Source organism: Bombina bombina, chromosome 4 (genome assembly GCF_027579735.1).
Source record: "Bombina bombina isolate aBomBom1 chromosome 4, aBomBom1.pri, whole genome shotgun sequence".
NCBI classification, from domain to species: domain Eukaryota; kingdom Metazoa; phylum Chordata; class Amphibia; order Anura; family Bombinatoridae; genus Bombina; species Bombina bombina.
This window is the reverse complement of record NC_069502.1, coordinates 713726525-713754074: the sequence shown is the minus strand read 5'-3', so window position 1 is coordinate 713754074 and position 27550 is coordinate 713726525. Positions and strand designations below refer to the sequence as shown.

At 39.3% G+C, this 27550-nt stretch overlaps 1 protein-coding gene across 1 annotated transcript in view; it reads right to left on the bottom strand.

The window, feature by feature from the left end:
• Nucleotides 1-27550, bottom strand: part of SYNJ2 (synaptojanin 2) — a 621954-nt gene that overhangs the window by 187420 nt on the left and 406984 nt on the right. Inside the window, exon 18 of the mRNA XM_053710913.1 lies at nt 22905-23022. Within this exon, the coding sequence (XP_053566888.1) occupies nt 22905-23022 (118 nt within the window). The remainder of the gene's footprint in view (nt 1-22904; nt 23023-27550) is intronic.

Here is a 27550-nt window from a genome sequence, read left to right as displayed (position 1 = left end):
GCAGATGATATATTGTTTTCACTCACTAGCCCAGAATTCTCTATTCCACCTCTGTTACAAGAATTTCAGTTATTCCATTCCTTATCTAACTTTAAGATTAACTCCGCTAAATCTGAAGTCCTTAATATTCATTTAGATGATGTTACCCTTCTTGGGGTTAAAAAAATTACCCCTTCACATGGTGTAAACACACACTTCATTATTTAGGCATGGACCTAGCACTAACAGTAGAAGACACATTTGCAAAGAACTATGAATTAATTAACAAAACTATCATTAGAGATCTTTCTTCGTGGTTATCCAAGAGGTTATCATGGTCGGGTAAAATAAATGTCCTTAAAATGAATATATTTCCCAGACTGTTATACATTTTACAAACCTTACCAATTCCACTACCTAAAAGCTACATCTTAAGCATACAAAAGGCGTTCAGTGATTTTGTGTGGAATAGGAAATCGCCGAGGATTAACGCCGGCATTATGCAAACACCTAAATTACAAGGTGGACTAGGTCCCCAATATATCCTTATATCGGCAAGCAATTTTTCTGCAAAGAATTGTTGACTGGCATATACATTATAACCATAAAAGATGGGTGCAATTGGAACATTCAATTGCAGATACCGTACATTTGGGTAGATTGTGCTGGAGCTCGGAGAAATTGACACATAGATTAATAAATAGCCCTCCAACGACAATTGAGACGTTTGCTGTGTGGGAACATATACTATCCAAATTTGTGATGAGTTCCTCAAAACCATCTCCCCTAATGTCCCTCATAGAGAATGGTCAATTTACGATAGGACAAACTGTCACAATAAACGTAATAGATACTACTATCCAAGATCTATCAATTTATATGTTGACTTCAGGGGAACAACTATCTCAGACAGACCTTTTGGACAGAGGCTACTCTCACTTCCACAACTGGTTTAATTATCACAGAGTTCATAGGTTTATTTCACAACATACACACTGAAGAAATATGGTCAGACCCCTAACAAACTTTGAATCCCTATGTACACGTACACCACCAATCACCCACACTTTATCAAAGATTAATAAAATTTTGACTACAAAACCCCCTGGTTATGTCACGCATTATTTTGAAAGTTGGGAAACTGACTTGGGAGTCATTATCCTTCCCCAAACATGCACGAACATTTGCCAGAACATAATTAAAACGTCAATATCACTATCAATGGTCGAAATTAATAAATTCTACACCGTTGGTATCCAACGCCTAAGAAAATACATAGGTTATTTCAGAATAGATCCGACCATTGCTGGAGATGTGGCCATAAAGGCAGCGGCTTAGTCCATATGTTGTGGTGGTGCAATTCAATCCAAACCTTTGGAGACTAATTATTGAAGAAATAGAATTAATCTTGGAAATTCAATTTCCTTTAGACCCTTTGACCTGGTTGCTTTGGAGGCCTCCCAGGGTAAGATATAAACCTCACAAATATTTATTCAACATATTAACGTATAGTGTTAAAGGGACATTCCAGTCAAAATATAAATGCACATAGATTAATTACATCTTTGAATAGAAACATATTTGCAATATAAATGTATTAGCAAAACTGCTTCTAGTAAAAGTTATCATTGTTTTAGTGTTAACATTTTTCTCTGCACGTGCACGTGAAGCATAGCTAGATATTGTCACTGCACCCACATTTTAAATACTGCAGCTGCTCAAATCATCAGTGGGGCTTGTATCATGTCAGCAATTAACAAATTAAATTATTACCAGACGGTACAAGCACCTTAGGCTCCCTGAGCAAGTATTGTGTTTAAAATGCTGGTGCACGTTGCATATGTAAATACTCTTTTAAAACAGTTATAGCTTTTATTAGAAGCCTTTTTGCTAATGCATGTATATTACAAAAATGCTTCTGTTCAATACTAAAATGCATCCATGTGGTTTCCGATTTTGGCTGGAATATCCCTTTAAGTTCTTAATAGTAAAGAATTGGAAAAGCAAATTGGCCCCAACCCTGGACATGTGGTCCTGTAGAGTTTCAGAATTCCTGGAACTTGAGGAATACTACTTTATTAAAAACAATAAGATGGATGTATACGCAGATATGCTAACCACATGGGAATCTTATACTAAACATACAACCCACAATCTATCAAATACATCACCATAATGGATTGGTGCAGTTTTGATCCCAATGGATGGATGTGTCATGAGCTGAGCTAAACAATTGAGCAAATTCCTTTATTCTCTCCCCTCCTTTATTTTTATTTTAACAACTCTTCTCCTTCTATTTTTCTTTCTCCCCTCATATATTCTCCATATTATTTGTATGAAAATGGAAGGGGGTACTTTTACTTATTTTATGTTAAACTAAAGATATTATATAAAATCTTACTGACTTTATCATTTCATGCAGGAGCTGCGTCTCCTAATTATAATGTATACAATTTTTGCTTTTTCAAATAAAGTTGGTTTAAAAAATAATAAAATATAATATATATATATATATATATATATATATATATATATATATATATATATATATATATAAAAATAATAAAATAAAATTAAAACTGCATGTTCTATCTAAATGTTTCAGTTTGAGTTCCACTTTTGGGCACTAGATGGCTGCAATGTTTGTACTATCTATCTTACTATCTTAAGCATTTTTGCTGCCATATTTTGATCAAGATAAGACTACCTACCTGCTTTACAACAAAGGAGATACCAGGAGAACTATGAACATTTGATACCAGAAGTAAATTGGAAAGTTTTTGTTACATTTGTATATTATCTGAATCATGAGAGAAAACATTTCAGTTGCATATTCCTTTAACAGGTTTTTGATTGAAATATGTATTATTTTACACCATCACCACAGTTAATATATGGAGGTATTGTTACACATTTTTTTCAAATTTTATGACTTAAAAATATTTTTTTGATCTAAATGTCTTGTTTTGTTTATCAGATCAGTGTCTAACAGAAGTACATTATATGTATCTTATCTCATGTGCTGTGGCCAATTATAGACATATATAAGTGAGCTCCTGCACTGACCAAAGAACCAATGTGGTAGGGTCAAGTATCTAAACTCTGCAGTATGCATTCTAGATTCCCTAGGGCAGGGCTCAGCAAACTTGTCTCTGATTATGTTTTGGAACTACATTTCCCATGATGCTCAGACAGCATAAAGAATGTATTTGCATGATAGGAAATGTAGTTCAAAAACATCTTGAGAGCCAAGGTTGCTGACACCTGCCCTAGAGGAATAAAGATAAGAGTTCATCGTATTTAAATTTCTGAAGAAACATCCTTTAAAATGAGCTGTATTCTCTCACTTTCTCCACCAATGCTGAAGTTGACTTCTGCTGCTACCTTTTGTTTACATTGATCTTCTATAGCTAATATTGCAGTACTGACATCTTTAGTATAAGTTACAGCTTCAAAAGGCAAAATCAGCTGTTTCAAATAACAAAATAAAGGTAAATGAGCTACGCTACAGCTGTTAAATGGTTAATTGGGAACACATTAAAGAGGAGAACATTTTACAGTACAATTTCCCTTAAATAATTTTAAAGGGACATTGTACACTAGATTTTTCTTTGCATACATGTTTTGTAGATGATCCATTTATATAGCCCATCTGGGAGTGTTTTTGTAACAATGTATAGTTTTGCTTATTTTTTAATAACATTGTGCTGATTTTCAGACTCCTTAACCAAGCCCCACAGTTTCAGATGTATACACGTGTATACGCGTGTATACAGACTCCTGCTGGATCCTGTTTATGTCATCTGTCTTTTCATATTTTCATATTTTACCAGCCCCTTTCACTGGGTTCCCAAGCTTAACCTCATCAACAGTGTTAAACTGGGATCTTCTAAGTAAGTTTTTAAAAGGTTTTATACTGGATTTTTAGATCAGTATCTGTGCATATTATTCTTTAGAGTAGTGTGTATTACATGCAGTTATATGAAAACTGTTGTACACTGCCCCTTTAAAGGGGCAGTACATCTAAAAAATAATATTATAAAATGGTGGAGGAGTGGTCATTTTAAATTCAGCAGATTACTTGAAAGATTCTGAAAGATTACTTAATGATGAAAGCACATATAAAAAGATAAAACTAAATCCATTAAATAAACAAAAATCACAACTAGAATCATTTCTTAGAGTAGCACTGAATAAAGGAATTATTAATGGTAAGGAGTTTGAGTTTATTAATGAGAAATATCCTAGGCACCCTGAATTTTATTATTTACCTAAGATTCATAAGAGTTTGACAAATCCACCTGGAAGACCCATTATTTCAGGTATCCAATCTTTAACTTCGAATTTGTTCCAATATATTGATTATTTTCTTCAAAACTATGTAGTTAAACTTGAAGCTTATCTCAAAGATTCAACAGAATTGATTGTCTAACTATTATAAAATGGGAAAAAACAGAATTTATGTTTACCTGATAAATTACTTTCTCCAACGGTGTGTCCGGTCCACGGCGTCATCCTTACTTGTGGGATATTCTCTTCCCCAACAGGAAATGGCAAAGAGCCCAGCAAAGCTGGTCACATGATCCCTCCTAGGCTCCGCCTACCCCAGTCATTCGACCGACGTTAAGGAGGAATATTTGCATAGGAGAAACCATATGAAACCGTGGTGACTGTAGTTAAAGAAAATAAATTATCAGACCTGATTAAAAAACCAGGGCGGGCCGTGGACCGGACACACCGTTGGAGAAAGTAATTTATCAGGTAAACATAAATTCTGTTTTCTCCAACATTGGTGTGTCCGGTCCACGGCGTCATCCTTACTTGTGGGAACCAATACCAAAGCTTTAGGACACGGATGATGGGAGGGAGCAAATCAGGTCACCTAGATGGAAGGCACCACGGCTTGCAAAACCTTTCTCCCAAAAATAGCCTCAGAAGAAGCAAAAGTATCAAACTTGTAAAATTTGGTAAAAGTGTGCAGTGAAGACCAAGTCGCTGCCCTACATATCTGATCAACAGAAGCCTCGTTCTTGAAGGCCCATGTGGAAGCCACAGCCCTAGTGGAATGAGCTGTGATTCTTTCGGGAGGCTGCCGTCCGGCAGTCTCGTAAGCCAATCTGATGATGCTTTTAATCCAAAAAGAGAGAGAGGTAGAAGTTGCTTTTTGACCTCTCCTTTTACCGGAATAAACAACAAACAAGGAAGATGTTTGTCTAAAATCCTTTGTAGCATCTAAATAGAATTTTAGAGCGCGAACAACATCCAAATTGTGCAACAAACGTTCCTTCTTCGAAACTGGTTTCGGACACAGAGAAGGTACGATAATCTCCTGGTTAATGTTTTTGTTAGAAACAACTTTTGGAAGAAAACCAGGTTTAGTACGTAAAACCAAAAACAAAACTTTCCAAGATAATAACTTAATATCAACGGAATGTAAGGGTTCAAACGGAACCCCCTGAAGAACTGAAAGAACTAAGTTGAGACTCCAAGGAGGAGTCAAAGGTTTGTAAACAGGCTTGATTCTAACCAGAGCCTGAACAAAGGCTTGAACATCTGGCACAGCTGCCAGCTTTTTGTGAAGTAACACAGACAAAGCAGAAATCTGTCCCTTCAGGGAACTTGCAGATAATCCTTTTTCCAATCCTTCTTGAAGGAAGGATAGAATCTTAGGAATCTTAACCTTGTCCCAAGGGAATCCTTTAGATTCACACCAACAGATATATTTTTTCCAAATTTTGTGGTAAATCTTTCTAGTTACAGGCTTTCTGGCCTGAACAAGAGTATCGATAACAGAATCTGAGAACCCTCGCTTCGATAAGATCAAGCGTTCAATCTCCAAGCAGTCAGCTGGAGTGAGACCAGATTCGGATGTTCGAACGGACCTTGAACAAGAAGGTCTCGTCTCAAAGGTAGCTTCCATGGTGGAGCCGATGACATATTCACCAGATCTGCATACCAAGTCCTGCGTGGCCACGCAGGAGCTATCAAGATCACCGACGCCCTTTCCTGATTGATCCTGGCTACCAGCCTGGGGATGAGAGGAAACGGCGGGAATACATAAGCTAGTTTGAAGGTCCAAGGTGCTACTAGTGCATCCACTAGAGCCGCCTTGGGATCCCTGGATCTGGACCCGTAGCAAGGAACTTTGAAGTTCTGACGAGAGGCCATCAGATCCATGTCTGGAATGCCCCACAGTTGAGTGACTTGGGCAAAGATTTCCGGATGGAGTTCCCACTCCCCCGGATGCAATGTCTGACGACTCAGAAAATCCGCTTCCCAATTTTCCACTCCTGGGATGTGGATAGCAGACAGGTGGCAGGAGTGAGACTCCGCCCATAGAATGATTTTGGTCACTTCTTCCATCGCCAGGGAACTCCTTGTTCCCCCCTGATGGTTGATGTACGCAACAGTTGTCATGTTGTCTGATTGAAACCGTATGAACTTGGCCCTCGCTAGCTGAGGCCAAGCCTTGAGAGCATTGAATATCGCTCTCAGGCCAGAATATTTATCGGTAGAAGAGATTCTTCCCGAGACCAAAGACCCTGAGCTTTCAGGGATCCCCAGACCGCGCCCCAGCCCATCAGACTGGCGTCGGTCGTGACAATGACCCACTCTGGTCTGCGGAAGGTCATCCCTTGTGACAGGTTGTCCAGGGACAGCCACCAACGGAGTGAGTCTCTGGTCCTCTGATTTACTTGTATCCTCGGAGACAAGTTTGTATAGTCCCCATTCCACTGACTGAGCATGCACAGTTGTAATGGTCTTAGATGAATGCGCGCAAAAGGAACTATGTCCATTGCCGCTACCATCAAACCTATCACTTCCATGCACTGCGCTATGGAAGGAAGAGGAACGGAATGAAGTATCCGACAAGAGTCTAGAAGTTTTGTTTTTCTGGCCTCTGTCAGAAAAATCCTCATTTCTAAGGAGTCTATTATTGTCCCCAAGAAGGGAACCCTTGTTGACGGAGATAGAGAACTCTTTTCCACGTTCACTTTCCATCCGTGAGATCTGAGAAAGGCCAGGACAATGTCCGTGTGAGCCTTTGCTTGAGGAAGGGACGACGCTTGAATCAGAATGTCGTCCAAGTAAGGTACTACAGCAATGCCCCTTGGTCTTAGCACAGCTAGAAGGGACCCTAGTACCTTTGTGAAAATCCTTGGAGCAGTGGCTAATCCGAAAGGAAGCGCCACGAACTGGTAATGCTTGTCCAGGAATGCGAACCTTAGGAACCGATGATGTTCCTTGTGGATAGGAATATGTAGATACGCATCCTTTAAATCCACCGTGGTCATGAATTGACCTTCCTGGATGGAAGGAAGAATTGTTCGAATGGTTTCCATTTTGAACGATGGAACCTTGAGAAACTTGTTTAAGATCTTGAGATCTAAGATTGGTCTGAACGTTCCCTCTTTTTTGGGAACTATGAACAGATTGGAGTAGAACCCCATCCCTTGTTCTCCTAATGGAACAGGATGAATCACTCCCATTTTTAACAGGTCTTCTACACAACGTAAGAATGCCTGTCTTTTTATGTGGTCTGAAGACAACTGAGACCTGTGGAACCTCCCCCTTGGGGGAAGCCCCTTGAATTCCAGAAGATAACCTTGGGAGACTATTTCTAGCGCCCAAGGATCCAGAACATCTCTTGCCCAAGCCCGAGCGAAGAGAGAGAGTCTGCCCCCCACCAGATCCGGTCCCGGATCGGGGGCCAACATTTCATGCTGTCTTGGTAGCAGTGGCAGGTTTCTTGGCCTGCTTTCCCTTGTTCCAGCCTTGCATTGGTCTCCAAGCTGGCTTGGCTTGAGAAGTATTACCCTCTTGCTTAGAGGACGTAGCACTTTGGGCTGGTCCGTTTCTACGAAAGGGACGAAAATTAGGTTTATTTTTGGCCTTGAAAGGCCGATCCTGAGGAAGGGCATGGCCCTTACCCCCAGTGATATCAGAGATAATCTCTTTCAAGTCAGGGCCAAACAGCGTTTTCCCCTTGAAAGGAATGTTAAGTAGCTTGTTCTTGGAAGACGCATCAGCTGACCAAGATTTCAACCAAAGCGCTCTGCGCGCCACAATAGCAAACCCAGAATTCTTAGCCGCTAACCTAGCCAATTGCAAAGTGGCGTCTAGGGTGAAAGAATTAGCCAATTTGAGAGCATTGATTCTGTCCATAATCTCCTCATAAGGAGGAGAATCACTATCGACCGCCTTTACCAGCTCATCGAACCAGAAACACGCGGCTGTAGTGACAGGGACAATGCATGAAATTGGTTGTAGAAGGTAACCCTGCTGAACAAACATCTTTTTAAGTAAACCTTCTAATTTTTTATCCATAGGATCTTTGAAAGCACAACTATCTTCTATGGGTATAGTGGTGCGTTTGTTTAAAGTGGAAACCGCTCCCTCGACCTTGGGGACTGTCTGCCATAAGTCCTTTCTGGGGTCGACCATAGGAAACAATTTTTTAAATATGGGGGGAGGGACGAAAGGAATACCGGGCCTTTCCCATTCTTTATTTACAATGTCCGCCACCCGCTTGGGTATAGGAAAAGTTTCTGGGAGCCCCGGGACCTCTAGGAACTTGTCCATTTTACATAGTTTCTCTGGGATGACCAACTTGTCACAATCATCCAGAGTGGATAATACCTCCTTAAGCAGAATGCGGAGATGTTCCAACTTAAATTTAAACGTAATCACATCAGGTTCAGCTTGTTGAGAAATGTTCCCTGAATCAGTAATTTCTCCCTCAGACAAAACCTCCCTGGCCCCATCAGACTGGTTTAGGGGCCCTTCAGAACCATTATTATCAGCGTCGTCATGCTCTTCAGTATCTAAAACAGAGCAGTCGCGCTTACGCTGATAAGTGTGCATTTTGGCTAAAATGTTTTTGACAGAATTATCCATTACAGCCGTTAATTGTTGCATAGTAAGGAGTATTGGCGCGCTAGATGTACTAGGGGCCTCCTGAGTGGGCAAGACTCGTGTAGACGAAGGAGGGAATGATGCAGTACCATGCTTACTCCCCTCACTTGAGGAATCATCTTGGGCATCATTGTCATTGTCACATAAATCACATTTATTTAAATGAGAAGGAACTCTGGCTTCCCCACATTCAGAACACAGTCTATCTGGTAGTTCAGACATGTTAAACAGGCATAAACTTGATAACAAAGTACAAAAAACGTTTTAAAATAAAACCGTTACTGTCACTTTAAATTTTAAACTGAACACACTTTATTACTGCAATTGCGAAAAAATATGAAGGAATTGCTCAAAATTCACCAAAATTTCACCACAGTGTCTTAAAGCCTTAAAAGTATTGCACCCCAAATTTGGAAGCTTTAACCCTTAAAATAACGGAACCGGAGCCGTTTTTAACTTTAACCCCTTTACAGTCCCTGGTGTCTGCTTTGCTGAGACCCAACCAAGCCCAAAGGGGAATACGATACCAAATGACGCCTTCAGAAAGTCTTTTCTATGTATCAGAGCTCCTCACACATGCGACTGCATGTCATGCCTCTCAAAAACAAGTGCGCAACACCGGCGCGAAAATGAGGCTCTGCCTATGATTGTGAAAGCCCCTAAAGAGAAAGGTGTCTAAAAAAGTGCCTGCCGATATAAACTTATCAAAATACCCAGATTAAATGATTCCTCAAGGCTAAATATGTGTTAATAATGAATCGATTTAGCCCAGAAAAAGTCTACAGTCTTAATAAGCCCTTGTGAAGCCCTTATTTACAATCTTAATAAACATGGCTTACCGGATCCCATAGGGAAAATGACAGCTTCCAGCATTACATCGTCTTGTTAGAATGTGTCATACCTCAAGCAGCAAGAGACTGCTCACTGTTCCCCCAACTGAAGTTAATTCCTCTCAACAGTCCTGTGTGGAACAGCCATGGATTTTAGTAACGGTTGCTAAAATCATTTTCCTCATACAAACAGAAATCTTCATCTCTTTTCTGTTTCTGAGTAAATAGTACATACCAGCACTATTTTAAAATAACAAACTCTTGATTGAATAATAAAAACTACAGTTAAACACTAAAAAACTCTAAGCCATCTCCGTGGAGATGTTGCCTGTACAACGGCAAAGAGAATGACTGGGGTAGGCGGAGCCTAGGAGGGATCATGTGACCAGCTTTGCTGGGCTCTTTGCCATTTCCTGTTGGGGAAGAGAATATCCCACAAGTAAGGATGACGCCGTGGACCGGACACACCTATGTTGGAGAAAGATTATTTTTTAATCACGTGTGATGTAAATTCCCTTTACCAGAGTATTAAACACGAAATTGGAATAGAAGCTGTAGATTTCCTTCAGAAAGGCAGAAATATGAGACAAGAACAAATAGATTTTATTAAACAATGTATTATGTTTATTTTAAAAAATAATTATTTTAATTCTATCTTCAAGTGCAAGGCACTGCGATGGGCACCAAGTTTGCCCCCAGTTATGCCAATTTATTGATAGGGTATTTGGAAGATACGATCGTATTCAATGGCAACTGGGAGGCAAACTTGGTGCTCTATCGCATATTTATTGATGATATCTTCATCATATGAAAGGGGGACTTAGAAATATTTGAATATTTTTTAGAGGATCTTAAAGATAAGAAATTTGGTCTAAATTTCACCTATGAAATTAATAAAAATCACATTAACTTTTTAGATCTAGAAATTGATGTAAGAGATGGTGAACTGTATACGTCAACCCATTTTAAAACTGTTGATTCAAACAATTACATTCATAACAGCTGTCATCTTAGAAGATGGATAAATAATATACCAAATAACCAATTTACAAGAATAAGGAAAAATTGTTCTAGATTAATTGATTTTGAAACACAAGCAGATCAATTGGAAATTAAATTTAAACAAAGGGGGTATGATAAGAAATTAATTAATGAAGGTATGGAAAAAGCAAGAAAAAGAGAGAGGTCTGAACTGCTACTGAGAAAACAAAAAACAGATAGAACTAAAGACACTTTATGGACACCTTTTGTTACTAATTATAATATTAATCATAAACAAACAAGGAATATTTTAAATAAGCACTGGTATATCCTACAAAGGGATCCCATTATGGGAGAACTTCTCTCTGAAAAACCGGAGATAGTTTTTTTAAAAAGCTAAAAACCTTAAATCCATCCTAGCACCTAGTATACCCAGGATAGTCGAAATTAAAACTAGTGAAGTTAATCTACACAATGAGAAATTAAAAGGATTTTACCCATGTATAGGATGAAAAGCTTGTAAATTCAGTAATAAAGTAAAATATGTAACATCAAGTTTCGACAAATAAAGATTTTGAAATTAGAGATTGCATTAGGTGTACCGATAAAAATATAATATATTTGGCACAATGTTCGTGTAAGAAACAGTATTTGGGAGAAACCTCACGCCCCCTTAAAGATAGAATAAGAGAGCATCTCCTAAATATTGAGCATGGTTTTGAGGGCCATTTATTATCCAGACGTTTTAAGGAATACCACAATCAGGATACTAAATATTTTAAATATTGGGGGATTAGGAAGATAAAAACAGTATTTATGCCTACCTGATAAATTTCTTTCTTTTGCGATGTACCGAGTCCACGGATTCATCCCAACTTGTGGGATATTGTCCTTCCTGACAGGAAGTAGCAAAGAGAGCACCACAGCAGAGTTGTCTCTATAGCACCCCCCTAGAAAAGGAGAAACTATAAGGTGCAGAGGTGACTGAAGTTTACATAAAAAATACTATCTGTCTTGAATAGACAGGGCGGGCCGTGGACTCGGTACATCGCAAAAGAAAGAAATTTATCAGGTAAGCATAAATTATGTTTTCTTTTGCAAGATGTACCGAGTCCACGGATTCATCCTAACTTGTGGGATACCAATACCAAAGCTTTAGGGCACAGATGAAGGGAGGGACAAGACAGGAGCCTAAACGGAAGGCACCACTGCTTGCAAAACCTTTCTCCCAAAAATAGCCTCCGAAGAAGCAAAAGTATCAACAGAAGCATCATTTTTAAAAGCCTATGCGTAAGCCACCGCTCTAGTGAAGTGAGCTGTAATTCTTTCAGGAGGCTGCTGTCCAGCAGTCTCATAAGCCAAACGGATGATGCTTTTCAGCCAAAAGGAAAGAGAGGTAGCCGTAGCCTTTTGACCTCTATGCTTTCCAGCATAGACAACAAACAAAGATAATGATTGGCGAAAATCTTTGGTTGCCTGCAAATAAAACTTCAAGGCATGAACCACGTCCAAGTTGTGCAACAGACGGTCCTTCTTAGAAGAAGGATTAGGACACAGAGAAGGAACAATTTCCTGATTTCTATTCCTGTTAGAAACAACCTTAGGGAGGAACCCAGGTTTGGTACGCAAAACCACCTTATCAGCATGGAAAACAAGATAAGGTGAGTCACATTGTAATGTAGATAGTTCAGAAACTCTTCGAGCTGAAGAGATAGCAACTAGAAACAGAAATTTCCAAGATAGAACCTTAATATCTATGGAATGCATGGGTTCAAACGGAAACCCCTGAAGAACTTTAAGAACTAAATTGAGACTCCATGGCGGAGCAACAGGTTTAAACACAGGCTTAATTCTAACTAAAGCCTGACAAAAATCCTGAACGTCTGGGACATCTGCCAGACGCTTTTGCAACAGAATAGACAAAGCAGATATCTGTCCCTTTAAGGAACTAGCGGACAATCCTTTCAACAATCCTTCTTGGAGAAAAGACTAATTCCTAGGAATCCTGATCTTACTCCATGAGTAGCCTTTGGATTCACACCAAAAAAGATATTTACGCCATATCTTATGATAGATCTTCCTGGTGACAGGCTTTCGAGCCTGAATCAAGGTATCTATGACCGACTCAGAGAAACCCCGATTTGATAAAATCAAGCGTTCAATCTCCAAGCAGTCAGTTGCAGAGAAATTAGATTTGGATGCTTGAATGGACCTTGAATCAAAAGGTCCCGTCTCAGTGGCAGAGTCCATGGTGGCAGAGATGGTATGCAGACCTGGTGAACATGTCAAGTCCTGCGTGGCCACGCAGGCGCCATCAAAATCATCGAAGCTCTCTCCTGTTTGATTCTGGCAATCAGACGCGGAAGGAGAGGGAATGGTGGAAACATATAAGCCAGGTTGAACGACCAGGGTACTGCTAGAGCATCTATCAGTACTGCCTGAGGATCAGCTGATCTGGATCCGTAACAAGGAAGTTTGGCGTTCTGACGAGACGCCATCAGATCCAATTCTGGTGTGCCCCATAGCTGAACCAGTTGAGCAAACACCTCCGGATCTGCCTCCCAGTTCTCCACCCCTGGGATATAGATAGCTGATAGATGGCAAGAGTGAGTTTCTGCCCATCGGATTATCCTGGAAACTTCTATCAAGGAACTCCTTCCCCCCCCCCCCCTGATGATTGATATAAGCTACAGTCGTGATGTTGTCCGACTGAAACCTGATGAATCCGGCCGAAGCCAGCTGAGGCCACGCCTGAAGAGCATTGAATATCGCTCATAATTCAAGAATATTTATCGGTAGGAGGGCCTCCTCCTGAGCCCACAAACCCTGTGCTTTCAGGGAATTCCAGACTGCACCCCAGCCCAGTAGGCTGGCGTCCGTTGTCACAATAACCCACGCTGGCCTGCGGAAACACATTCCCCTGGACAGGTGATCCTGTGACAACCACCAAAGAAGAGAGTCTCTGGTCTCTTGATCCAGATTTATCTGAGGAGATAAATCTGCATAATCCTCATTCCACTGTTTGAGCATGCATAGTTGCAGTGGTCTGAGATGCAAGCGAGCAAACGGAACTATGTCCATTGCCGCTACCATAAGTCCGATTACCTCCATACACTGAGGCACTGACGGCCAAGGAATGGAATGAAGAGCTCGGCAGGTGGTTAAAATCTTTGATTTCCTGACCTCTGTCAGAAATATTTTCATGTCCACCGAATCTATCAGAGTTCCCAGGAATGGAACTCTTGTGAGAGGAATAAGAGAACTCTTTTTCACGTTCACCTTCCACCCATGAGATCTTAGAAAGGCCAACACTAAGTCTGTGTGAGACTTAGCAAGTTGGAAAGTCGATGCTTGAATTAAGATGTCGTCTAGATAAGGCGCCACTGCTATGCCCCTCGGCCTTAGGACCGCCAGAAGGGACCCTAGCACCTTTGTGAAGATTCTTGGCGCCGTGGCCAACCCGAAGGGAAGAGCCACAAACTGGTAATGCCTGTCCAGAAAGGCAAACCTGAGGAACTGGTGATGCTCTTTGTGGATAGGAATGTGTAGATTCGCATCCTTTAGATACACGGTAGTCATATACTGTATTGACCCTCCTGGATCATTGGTAAAATAGTCAGAATGGTTTCCATCTTGAAGGATGGAACTCTTAGGAATTGGTTTAGGATCTTGAGATCTAAAATTGGTCTGAAGGTTCCCTCATTTTTTGGGAACCACAAACAGATTGGAGTAGAAACTTTGCCCCTGTTCTGTTTTCGGAACTGGGCAGATAACTCCCATGGTAAAAAGGTCTTCTACACAGCGTAAGAACGCCTCTCTTTTTGTCTGGTTTACAATTGAGAAAGATGGAAGAAGAGGAGAATCTTTGAAATCCAGGAGATACCCCTGGGTTACAATTTCTACAGCCCAGGAGTCCTGAACGTCTCTTGCCCAGGCCCGAGCAAAGAGAGAAAGTCTGCCCCCTACTTGATCCGGTCCCGGATCGGGGGCTACCCCTTCATGCTGTCTTAGTGACTCAGCAGGCTTTTTGGCCTGTTTACCCTTGTTCCAAGCCTGGTTAGGTCTCCAGGTTGGCTTGGATTGAGCAAAGTTCCGCTCTTGCTTTGCAGAAGGGGAAGAGGAAGCGGGACCACCCTTGAAGTTTCGAAAGGAACGAAAATTATTTTGTTTGGTCCTTGTCTTATTTGACTTATCTTAAGGGAGGGCATGATCCTTCTCTCCAGTGATGTCTGAAATGATCTCTTTCAGTGCAGGCCCGAATAGGGTCTTACCTTTGAAAGGGATGGTCAAAAGCTTAGATTTAGATGACACATCAGCTGACCAGGACTTAAGCCATAACGCTCTTTGCGCTAAAATGGCAAAACCTGGATTCTTTGCCGCTAACTTAGCAAGATGAAAAGCGGCGTCTGTAATAAAAGAATTAGCCAACTTAAGGGCCTTAATTCTGTCCAAAATATCATCTAGTGGGGTCTCCATCTGAAGATCCTCTTCTAGAGCCTCAAACAAAAAAGCAGCTGCAGTGGGTACCGGAACAATGCACGCTATAGGTTGAAACAAAAATCTTCTTTAGGAGACCCTCTAACTTTTTATCCATAAGATCAATGAAAGCACAACTGTCTTCAATAGGTATAGTTGTACACTTAGCCAGAGTAGAAATAGCTCCCTCCACCTTAGGGACAGTCTGCCACGAGTCCTTTATGGTGTCAGAAATGGGTAACATTTTCTTAAAAACAGGAGGGGGAGCGAACAGAATACCTGGTCTATCCCACTCCTTAGTAAAAATGTCCGAAATCCTCTTAGGGGCTGGAAAAACATCAGTGTAAACAGGAACCTCTAAATATTTGTCCATTTTACACAATTTCTCTGGAACGACAATAGGGTCACAATCATCCAGAGTAGCTAAAACCTCCTTGAGCAATAAACGGAGGTGCTCTAGCTTAAATTTAAATGCCGTCATATCTGAATCTGTCTGAGGGAACATCTTTCCTGAATCAGAAATCTCTCCCTCAGACAGCAAATCCCTCATCCCTACCTCAGAACATTGTGAGGGAATATCAGATACGGCTACTAAAGCGTCAGAAGGCTCAGAATTTGTTCTTAACCCAGAGCTACTGCGCTTCCCTTGCAACCCTGGCAGTTTAGATAAAACCTCTGTGAGGGTAGTATTCATAACTGAAGCCATATCTTGCAAGGTGAAAGAATTAGACGCACTAGAAGTACTTGGCATCGCTTGTGCGGGCGTAACTGGTTGTGACACTTCGGGAGAACTAGATGGCGAAACCTGATTTACTTCTGTCTGAGAATCATTTAATGCCAAATTCTTATAAGTCAAAATATGCTGTTTGCAATTTATAGACATATCAGTACAATTGGGACACATTCTTAGAGGGGGTTCCACAATGGCTTCTAAACAAATTGAACAATGAGTTTCCTCAGTGTCAGACATGTTTAACAGGCTAGAGCAAAGAAGGGAAAGAATACACTTGAAAGCACTCACAGGTCACTTATTGTGTGATATCAATATGGAGAGATCAAAAAAAATCAAAAAAATGAAATCCAAGATTAGAGGAGACATAAACTTAACTATAATTAAAATTTAACTTTTATTGGGGTTCGAAAATAAAATAGGAAAAAACTTTAAAAACACACTTATGTACCGATTGTAGTCTATTTGGCTTATCGTGTCACTGTACAGAATACCTAGAATTATTCTGCAAATACTCCTATGTATAATTAGGGTTGCAGTTAATTAACCCACTTGTGTGCCGCTATTCGTTGCTGTCAGTGTGTAGTATATTTATATATACCTTAGATAGAGTATGACCGTTTTCGGTTAAGTTAGATATATTACCAATTTGTAACCATCTACAGAAAAAGAGCAGTTTTTGAGTATAATCTTTCTTCGCTCAGTTCTCTGAGAGGTTGATTATATCTCTATTCCCACATATGTATGTGTTTCAGTCTGAGTATTTAGTAATGATACAGTGTCTCGAATCCACTGTTATGTGATAGTAATTCACAAAACTTTTTGTTTATTAGCGTGTGCTGATGTCACACCCACAAGCATATCAGGAGTTAACTATGTCTCTGTTGCCACACGTTCACGTATTTCAGTCAAATTATTAAGTAAAGATACAGTGTCTCAAATACACTGTTAAGTACTATTAATTCACAAGACTGTTTGTTTATTAACGTGTGCTGGTGTCACACTTTCATGCATATCACGATCTCAATATTTCTTATCTGCTCTGTTATGTATCAATAATTCAGCAGAGTGTTTGTGCATTAGAATATGCCGATATTCGCTGCTTTCAGTATAAACTTATATATATCTCAATTTAAACAAAGTATTTTGTCGTTAAATTGGGAGTGTTGCCAGCTTAGACCATCCCTAAATTATAACAAGGCAGTTTATAAGTATAATAATATTTGTTCAGTTGTCTGAGAGGTTAACTGTGTCTCAGTTTTTACTCGCATATACAAATTTCAGTCAGAAATGTTTAATAATAATCACAGTGACTCGTGTCCTGTTATGTAGTAGTGATTCACACGACTGTTTGTGAAATAGCGTGTGCTGATATCAGCTGCTTTATCAATGTCATAGATTTATATATATCTCGATTTGGGCAGAGCCGATCACCATTCAGTTAGATATACTAGCAGTTATGACCGTATGCAGATCTAAAACGGCCGGTACTGAGTATAATACTTATTTACCTGCTCAATTTTATAAGAGGTTAGCTGTGTCTGTGTTTACAACCACTTATGTCTCATAGTTTAAATGTTTGATAATGTTGCAACGACCCGACTGCACATTTGTGATAGTGGTTCACAAGACTATTTATGCATTGGCGTGTGCTGATAATCGCTGCTGTTTTTAAATTGATATGCTTATATAAATCTCAGTTTTGTACATACATGTAATCCGTGTGATTCGGTATACTGATTATATTGACAGCTCTAACCGTTACCTGCCTGAAAGAGTAATCTGCTCTCAAGCGTTTTCAAGTACTAGGTTAATTAATACAACATGATTGCCAGTGACACTTAGTTAGCCAGATCAATGTTAGTATTTACACGTTCATAGCTATCAATAGACTTAGAATAAGTTAAGTGAAAAAAGACTACAGTAATTGAATCGGTAGCTTAAGGCTTACTAAAAACACAGGAGCTCCTAGGACTCCTCACCATTGCCCTAACGTCCCTGACATGTTTCGCCACGTAACGTGGCTTTTTGGTAATGAAGCAAGCAAGCTTGGAAAACACTTTATTTAATGAAAAAAACACAATTTGCAAAAACGGTACTGTACCTTTAAGAAAAAAAAAGGGCATACACGAACTGCAAAACAGGTTAAAATTGCTTCAAAAATTCCGAAATTTTAACAGTGTACCCACTAAGCTTTAGAAGGATTGCACCACAAGTAAAAAAGCAATAGACCCCCAAATGAAAAAACCAGATTGATAAGTGTCTAACACCGGTTAAAACCCCCTAAAGCACCTTTCCACAGCTCTGCTGTGGCCCTATCTGCCCTTAGGAAGTGATAATATGGGGATTAAAGCTTCAATTAGTCCCTCAGAAGACTCTCAGGACCTCAGGAGAAGTTGCTTGCTGCTTGTAAATGTAGGCCCCGCCCACCTCACTCAATGTTGCTGGAGCCTACACAAAACTAACAAACCCTGCCTGAAAGCCATGTGGGTTATAAACAACCCCAAAGAACCCTCAAGCAAATGTCCCATAAAACAGAAAACGTTACTCTCAGACACAAAAACGTTTGTCCCAAATTCACATAACAAACTGAGTGCCCACAAAAAATTAACCCTTTATGCAAGCTAGTAAAAACCTCTGATAACACTAAGATTACTGCTTACCCTTCCCCTAATGGGGACACTGTCAGCCTTTCTGAGTTAACACAGTCTCTGCAGAAAATATGACTGAACATACCTCATTGCTGTATAGCAAGAAACCGTTCCTCACACTGAAGTTTTCCTGTACTCCTCAGCTTCTGTGGGAACAGCAGTGGACCTTAGTTACAAATGCTAAGATCATCATCCTCCAGGCAGACATCTTCATCTATGTCCTGCCTGAGAGTAAATAGTACAACACCGGTACCATTTAAAAATAACAAACACTTGATTGAAGATAAAATAAAACTAACAGTTTAACACCTCTTCTCTTTACCCTTCCTGCTTAGAGCCAGCAAAGAGAATGACTGGGGGTGGAGTTAAGGGGGGAGCTATATAGACAGCTCTGCTGTGGTGCTCTCTTTGCTACTTCCTGTCAGGAAGGACAATATCCCACAAGTTAGGATGAATCCGTGGACTCGGTACATCTTGCAAAAGAAAAGAGACCCTAGAGGGGGAGATATAAATAAAAAATTATTGAGAGCTGAGGCAGAGTTAATTTTTTTATTCAAGAGCTTAGAACCAAAGGGTCTCAATGCTGAATTAGATTTTAATTCTATTATGGATTAAGTTTTTTATGAGAGTTTATGAATTGATATTTTTAATGATCTTTTGAGTAAATAATTTATTTTGTATAGTAATGTCATACACAAGTTTTTTTCACTTTATAAGAATCATATATATTATTAGACATATAATTAGAAACACATTTTATTTTATTGAAATATTAAACACGTTTAGTTGGAATTTAGACTCCAGTTTCACCTGTAGAAGACTAAACACTTTTTCAGTTGAGTATCAACTCCTATTTCACTTGTAATTAATATTAAAACCGTTTATTTTTATTAGTAATTTTTGTTAAAACATTTAAATAATGTTTCACATATACATTTATATTAATTTATTTTTATGAAATAGGTATCACATTTATCTATTTATTCTTTATAATCACCTTTATGAATTTATGAAAATATATGAATTTGATAAATTAATTTAGGGTTGTATTTACGAAAAAGGTCAATTTGTATACCTAACTAAAGAGCTGTATTTTTAAATAATGTTTTACATATACATTTATTTATATTTATGCAATAGGTATCACATTTATCAATCTATTCTTTACAATCACCCTTATAAATTTATAAACATATATGTATTTGATGATGTTTTGGATTAGTTTGTGGCTGTATTTGTGAAATAGGTCAATTTGTATACCTAACCAAAGAGCTGTAACTTTAAATATAAAAAGGAGGAGAATCAATCAAGGACAACCTGAATAAATAGAGGAATATGGGTAAGGAAAAACCATCTTGAAAAAGGCTATCTGAAGCCGAAACGCGTATATGTTACAAGGATGAGAAGCTGTATTTGAAATCAGAGCGCTCTGATATACAGGGAGTGCAGAATTATTAGGCAAATGAGTATTTTGACCACATCATCCTCTTTATGCATGTTGTCTTACTCCAAGCTGTATAGGCTCGAAAGCCTACTACCAATTAAGCATATTAGGTGATGTGCATCTCTGTAATGAGAATGGGTGTGGTCTAATGACATCAACACCCTATATCAGGTGTGCATAATTATTAGGCAACTTCCTTTCCTTTGGCAAAATGGGTCAAAAGAAGGACTTGACAGGCTCAGAAAAGTAAAAAATCGTGAGATATCTTGCAGAGGGATGCAGCACTCTTAAAATTGCAAAGCTTCTGAAGCGCGATCATCAAACAATCAAGCGTTTCATTCAAAATAGTCAACAGGGTCCCAAGAAGCGTGTGGAAAAACCAAGGCGCAAAATAACTGCCCATGAACTGAGAAAAGTCAAGCGTGCATCTGCCAAGATACCACTTGCCACCAGTTTGGCCATATTTCAGAGCTGCAACATCACTAGAGTGCCCAAAAGCACAAGGTGTGCAATACTCAGAGACATGGCCAAGGTAAGAAAGGCTGAAAGACGACCACCACTGAACAAGACACACAAGCTGAAACGTCAAGACTGGGCCAAGAAATATCTCAACTGATTTTTCTAAGGTTTTATGGATTGATGAAATGAGAGTGAGTCTTGATGGGCCAGATGGATGGGCCCGTGGCTGGATTGGTAAAGGGCAGAGAGCTCCAGTCCGACTCAGACGCCAGCAAGGTGGAGGTGGAGTACTGGTTTGGGCTGGTATCATCAAAGATGAGCTTGTGGGGCCTTTTCGGGTTGAGGATGGAGTCAAGCTCAACTCCCAGTCCTACTGCCAGTTTCTGGAAGACACCATCTTCAAGCAGTGGTACAGGAAGAAGTCTGCATCCTTCAAGAAAAACATGATTTTCATGCAGGACAATGCTCCATCACACGCGTCCAAGTACTCCACAGCGTGGCTGGCAAGAAAGGGTATAAAAGAAGAAAATCTAATGACATGGCCTCCTTGTTCACCTGATCTGAACCCCATTGAGAACCTGTGGTCCATCATCAAATGTGAGATTTACAAGGAGGGAAAACAGTACACCTCTCTGAACAGTGTCTGGGAGGCTGTGGTTGCTGCTGCACGCAATGTTGATGGTGAACAGATCAAAACACTGACAGAATCCATGGATGGCAGGCTTTTGAGTGTCCTTGCAAAGAAAGGTGGCTATATTGGTCACTGATTTGTTTTTGTTTTGTTTTTGAATGTCAGAAATTTATATTTGTGAATGTTGAGATGTTATATTGGTTTCACTGGTAAAAATAAATAATTGAAATGGGTATATATTTGTTTTTTGTTAAGTTGCCTAATAATTATGCACAGTAATAGTCACCTGCACACACAGATATCCCCCTAAAATAGCTATAACTAAAAACAAACTAAAAACTACTTCAAAAACTATTCAGCTTTGATATTAATGAGTTTTTTGGGTTCATTGAGAACATGGTTGTTGTTCAATAATAAAATTAATCCTCAAAAATACAACTTGCCTAATAATTCTGCACTCCCTGTATACCTAATGAAGGATTACTCTATTTGCAAGGCAAAACTATAAGTATTTTTGTACACAAACTCTTTTCTCATAACAGAAGGAATTTACTATTCCCGGTAATCCGCCATAGCCATTGGCTCACTAAGGTCTTGTGATTTCGACACCGGAACTAGCTACCTGGAGGGGAGAGAGGCTGGAACTTGGAGGATATTGTATCTAAATGCCAAGCCAGACTGTGAATGAAATATCCTTGGAAGGTAATAAGTCTGAGTGCCGGAACCCCGGGTAAGCCACAAGTTTGTCTCATATATGCAGAGAAACCACTGTAGGTTTCGTATTCTGGGAAGGAGTCACAGACTCTAAATATCGAAGTGTACATATTAATTCAAGGGTAATCTTCTCCTAACAGCTGACTTTTTTCCTTATTCCTACCACGAAATATTGATTGCTAAGTGTATGGGACAATCTTTCTAAAAAAAGAACCTCCTTTTTGCTGGACATTTTAACTTGGCTTTTAAACCTTTTTAACTAACGGCCACAAAAGTATCAATTGCACTGCAACTTGTACTTTATACAGCATTCTATAGTGTTTGCTACTATTGTTTGCAACAGTGTTCTAAGCAGTAAATGTCTATGTTTGCTCTTAGTTTTTAGCATGTTATATGTATAACTTTTAAACACCGGTGGTAGTAGAAATTTGTAATAAATGATTGTTTTTAAACTTTTTATCTGTTAAGTTTTTTTTCGCTCTTTTTTCCTCTAATTTGGTAACTTGTACTATTCATAATGTTTTATAATGCTGCACATAATATTTTTTATAATTTACAATTTTACAGACCGCCGCTCCTTGCTCTACTGAGCGGGTCTGTTTTTTTTTTCTTAGCGAATCTGGGCCGCTGTGTACTCACAGCTGGCCCGATCTCGCCATTAAACTCAATGTAGATCGCTCCCGCTCTGGTCTGGTAGCGGGAACTAGCTACATTATTTAGATTTACTACCCCTTTAAGGACAATAAAATGTGTGGTTTAATCCATCATTAATATAGTACAGTATATATTAATCTTTTCATTAGGTTGTTATCCTGTTTTATATATATATATATATATATATATATATTCTTTTTAAATTAAGGCTAAGCAAAAGAGGATGATCACAGAGGTATGTGATTTTACATGTTGGTGGGAAAAGGTTTGAAGAACAGTGATTCATCTGTTACTGCAATCCATTTCCTTCCCTGCAGGGTAAGGTGTATTACAGAAAATATTAAGTAACACATTACAAGAATGTAATTATTGTTCACTCTAGATATAAATAAGGCAGCTGTGTTTCATACACACAATACTACAATAGAGCAGTAAGTACCTGTGATCAGAAGATGGCAGCTCTGCTCTACCGTAATACAGCAGCGCACCTGGTGTCCACGTGTGTTTTACTTTAGTAGTGAAATCCAGATCATTTTCTAGAAGATTAATGTCTCCAGCTATATGTGCGGTTTCATCATATGAAGAAAAAAAGATATCAGGGAATGATGGTTAATATACATTATATTTGCAATTGATATCTGTTTAAGGGATATTAAAGGGATATGAAAACCAAAAAAGATTTTTTTTTTGTGTATCAGACAGAGCATACCATTTTAAAAAGTTTCCAATTTAATTCTACTATCAAATTTGCTTTGTTCTCATGATAGTCTGTGTTGCAGAGATACCTAGGTAGGCATCTGGAGCACTATATAATAGGAAATAATGCTGCCATCTTGTATATGGATAACATTCTTTCAAAACTGCTACCATATAGTGCTCCAGAAATTGTCAGACTCCTAAACATACTGTATGTACCAAAGAACATAGAGCAGCACTCAAAGAGAAATCTCCTCGACAACGGCACACAGCCCACACTGAGACACAGCCGCCTTCACGCTATATGGCCACGGCAACACCCCAAAGGGGAATAGACAGTCTCAGGATGATGACATCACTGGTGCTCGCCCTGCAAAAGAGTGCTCCAACTCAAGATACATCCAAGAACAGAAGGCAGCACCCGGAAAATCCAGCAGACTCACATTGCCTGTTGTTCACCCCAGAGAATAACAGGCAATGTGAGTCTGCTGGATTTCCCGGGTGCTGCCTTCTGTTCTTGGATGTACCCTAAACATATGTCTCTGATTTTCAGCAAAAGATACCAGGAGAATGAAGAAAATTTAATGATATAAGTAAATTAGAAAGTTGTTTAAAATTGCATGCTCTATCATGAAAGAAAAATGTTTGCTTTCATATCCCTTTAATCCCTGTCTCTTCTTATTAACAGATAATCCACCTTTTTTGTACTACTATCCATCCTTGAGATTGACCTCTCTAAGTTTTTTTTATCCTTTCCTACAATAAAACACTGATAGGGTCTCTATTAGGCAACTGTTTAGCAGTTTTTTACATTCCTTTTTTCCTTACATTCCTTTTTTCTTTAAACAATGTTATATTATTATTATGAAAGTTATATTCATATAAATGCTATATGAATGTTATATTCATATTAATGCTTTAAGATATTTTCCTTTGTTATAAATCCAAAAACATGCATTGAACAGAAAAAAGAAGTCAAGGCACACTCCACTTCAATAGCACTCCGGCCTTTTTGGGTGAGTGGAAAAATTACAATTTCCAGATTTGAATTACAAGGAAAATAGGTAAAATAAATTATTATTATTAATTTTATTATACTTTATTTATAAAGTGTCAACAAATTCCGCAGCACTGTCCATGAGTCCAAAAGATAGAAGTCCAACATTGATACAATATGTTTAAGAGAGAGGACAAAATGTAACAAATACAGGAGGAATTGAGGGGTCCTATTCCTATGGGAACAATCTAGAAATAATACAAGCAGATAGCAACATTTTATCACTAATTATAATTCAATATTATATAGGGAATTAAATTTTTAGTTTGATATCCTTTTAAGGAAAAGAAAAAAATCAAATAACCCCCCCCCACACACACAAAATCAGACAAGTCCGATGCAATATCACACTGCATGACATGAAAGTTTTGTTACATTTACACTTTGTGATTCATATTTTATATTACTTTAGATTATGTCCTTTAAAAGGAGAGAAAATCCCAACATTTTCTTTCATGATATGAATAGAACATACAATTTTAAACAACTTTCCAATTTACTTCTATTATCAAAATTGCTTCATTCATTCATTCAAAAGAACGAAGCACGTCTTAAAATGACATGATCTATCAGAATCATGCAAGTTTAATTTTGACTTTTCCATCCCTTTAAGTTATTACATTTAAGCTTTGCACTTACTTTTTCTTGTATTTTAATGCATATAGATTCTATATACAGCAGTATATTTAGGATTGTGATTTTACAAATTCTGATTATGCTTTGACAGTTTCAGTGTAACTTTAACAAATTAGGATCATACTTTATATATATATATATTTTTTTTACAAATTACAATGCACTTTGTATTTATGTAAAATAAAATAAATCATCAGTTTCAGTTTTCCAGAGAGCTTAATTACTTTCTAAGGGCTCTATAATTAAAGTAAATGATTGTGCACAGGGGCTGAACTCGCTTAATTAATTCTCTAAGAAAGAGTGGAACCTGGAAGTCTCAGAGACATGAGAGATGCCATCCATACGGCTAGATTTAGAGTTGGGCAATAGCCGTCAAAACCAGCGTTAGAGGCTCCTAACGCTGGTTTTTACCGCCCTCTGGTATTTGGAGTCAGTCAGGAAAGGTCTAACGCTCACTTTGCAGCCGCGATTTTTCCATACCGCAGATCCCCCTACGCCATTTGCGTATCCTATCTTTTCAATGGGATCTTCCTAACGCCGGTATTTAGAGTCTTGGCTGAAGTGAGCGTTAGAAATCTAACGACAAAACTCCAGCCGCAGAAAAAAAGTCAGTAGTTAAGAGCTTTCTGGGCTAACGCCGGTTTATAAAGCTCTTAACTACTGTGCTCTAAAGTACACTAACACCCATAAACTACCTATGTACCCCTAAACCGAGGTCCCCCCACATCGCCGCCACTTTATTAAAAATTTTTAACCCCTAATCTGCCGACCGCACACCGCTGCCACCTACGTTATCCCCTAATCTGCTGCCCCTAACACCGCCGACCCCTATATTATATTTATTAACCCCTAATATGCCGCCCCCAACGTCGCCGCTACCTACCTACACTTATTAACCCCTAATCTGCCGCCTGGACCGCGCCGCTATTATAATAAAGTTATTAACCCCTAATCCGCCTCACTCCCGCCTCAGCCAATCAGAATCAAGTTCAATCCGGGCTGATCCGATCAGCCAATCAGATTGAGCTCGCATTCTATTGGCTGATCTTAGGGTTTATTTTACAGGTAAGTATTTAGATTTAAATAGGAATAATTTATTTAATAAGAGTTAATTTATTTCGTTAGAATAAAATTATATTTAACTTAGGGGGGTGTTAGGGTTAGAATTAGCTTTAGGGGTTAAAAAATTTATTAGAGTAGCGGTGAGCTCCGATCAGCAGATTAGGGGTTAATACTTGAAGTTAGGTGTCGGCGATGTTAGGGAGAGCAGATAAGGGGTTAATACTATTTATTATAGGGTTATTGAGGCGGGAGTGAGACGGATTAGGGGTTAATAACTTTATTATAATAGCGGCGCGGTCCGGTCGGCAGATTAGGGGTTAATAAGTGTAGGTAGGGGCGACGTTGGGGGCGGCATATTAGGGGTTAATAAATATAATATAGGGGTCGGCGGTGTTAGGGGAAGCAGATTAGGGGTTCATAGGAATAATGTAGGTGGCAGCAGTGTGCGGTCGGCAGATTAGGGGTTAATAATAAAATGCAGGGGTCAGCGATAGCAGGGGCGGCAGATTAGGGGTTAATAAATATAATATAGGGGTCGGCGGTGTTAGGGGCAGCAGAGTAGGGGTACATAGCTATAATGTAGCTTGCGGTGGTGTACGGAGCGGCAGATTAGGGGTTAATAATAATATGCAGGGGTCAGCGATAGCGGGGGCAGATTAGGGGTTAATAAGTGTAAGGTTAGGGGTGTTTAGACTCGGGGTACATGTTAGGGTGTTAGGCGCAGACATAGGAAGTGTTTCCCCATAGGAAACAATGTAGCTGCGTTAGGAGCTGAACGCTGCTTTTTTGCAGGTGTTAGGTTTTTTTTCAGCTCAAACAGCCCCATTGTTTCCTATGGGGGAATCGTGCACGAGCACATTTTGAAGCTGGCCGCGTCCGTAAGCACCGCTGGTATCGAGAGTTGCAGTGGCGGTAAATATGCTCTACGCTCCCTTTTTTGGAGCCTAACGCAGCCCTTCTGTGAACTCTAAATACCAGCGGTATTTAAAAGGTGCGGGGGGAAAAAAGCACGCGTAGCTAACGCACCCCTTTGGCCGCAGAACTCTAAATCTAGCCGATAGAAAGTAAAAAGGCTCTCTGGCATACAGAATCCCATAGGGCAAAGTGAAGTTAACAGTGGACCACCTGAAACTAATATAAAGTCTCAGTTTGCAGCAGATACAAATGAAACTAAAAGGTTTTCACAATTTAACTTTCAATTGCCTTTAGTTTAGTATACATTACTGTTCTGTCTGTTAAATAAGTATATCGTGAATTTTGAGAAATCTACATCTATATACAATACAAAACAGAAAGTGCAACGTTTAAATGTAATAAAACGGGGGCGGAGCTAGCAGCCTTAGCGGTCGGACGTGCCGAGAAAGAGCTCCGCTCATAAAGAGCTTATTTTAATTAATAATTCCTGGGGCACGAATATAAAAGACACCGGAGACACAAAACTGAAAAGGGCAAACACTAGAGAGCCCTTAGAGAAGATTCCGGTCACAGAATTGGGGCATTAAAAGCCGGATCGACATTTTTTACGGCCCGCTGCAAGATAACGCCGGAGGGTCGGGGCTCCGCTCCGACGGATGTTCACAAGGCCTCGAACAAATATCAAAGGATTCAGGGCGACCTCTCTTGTCATTACCACA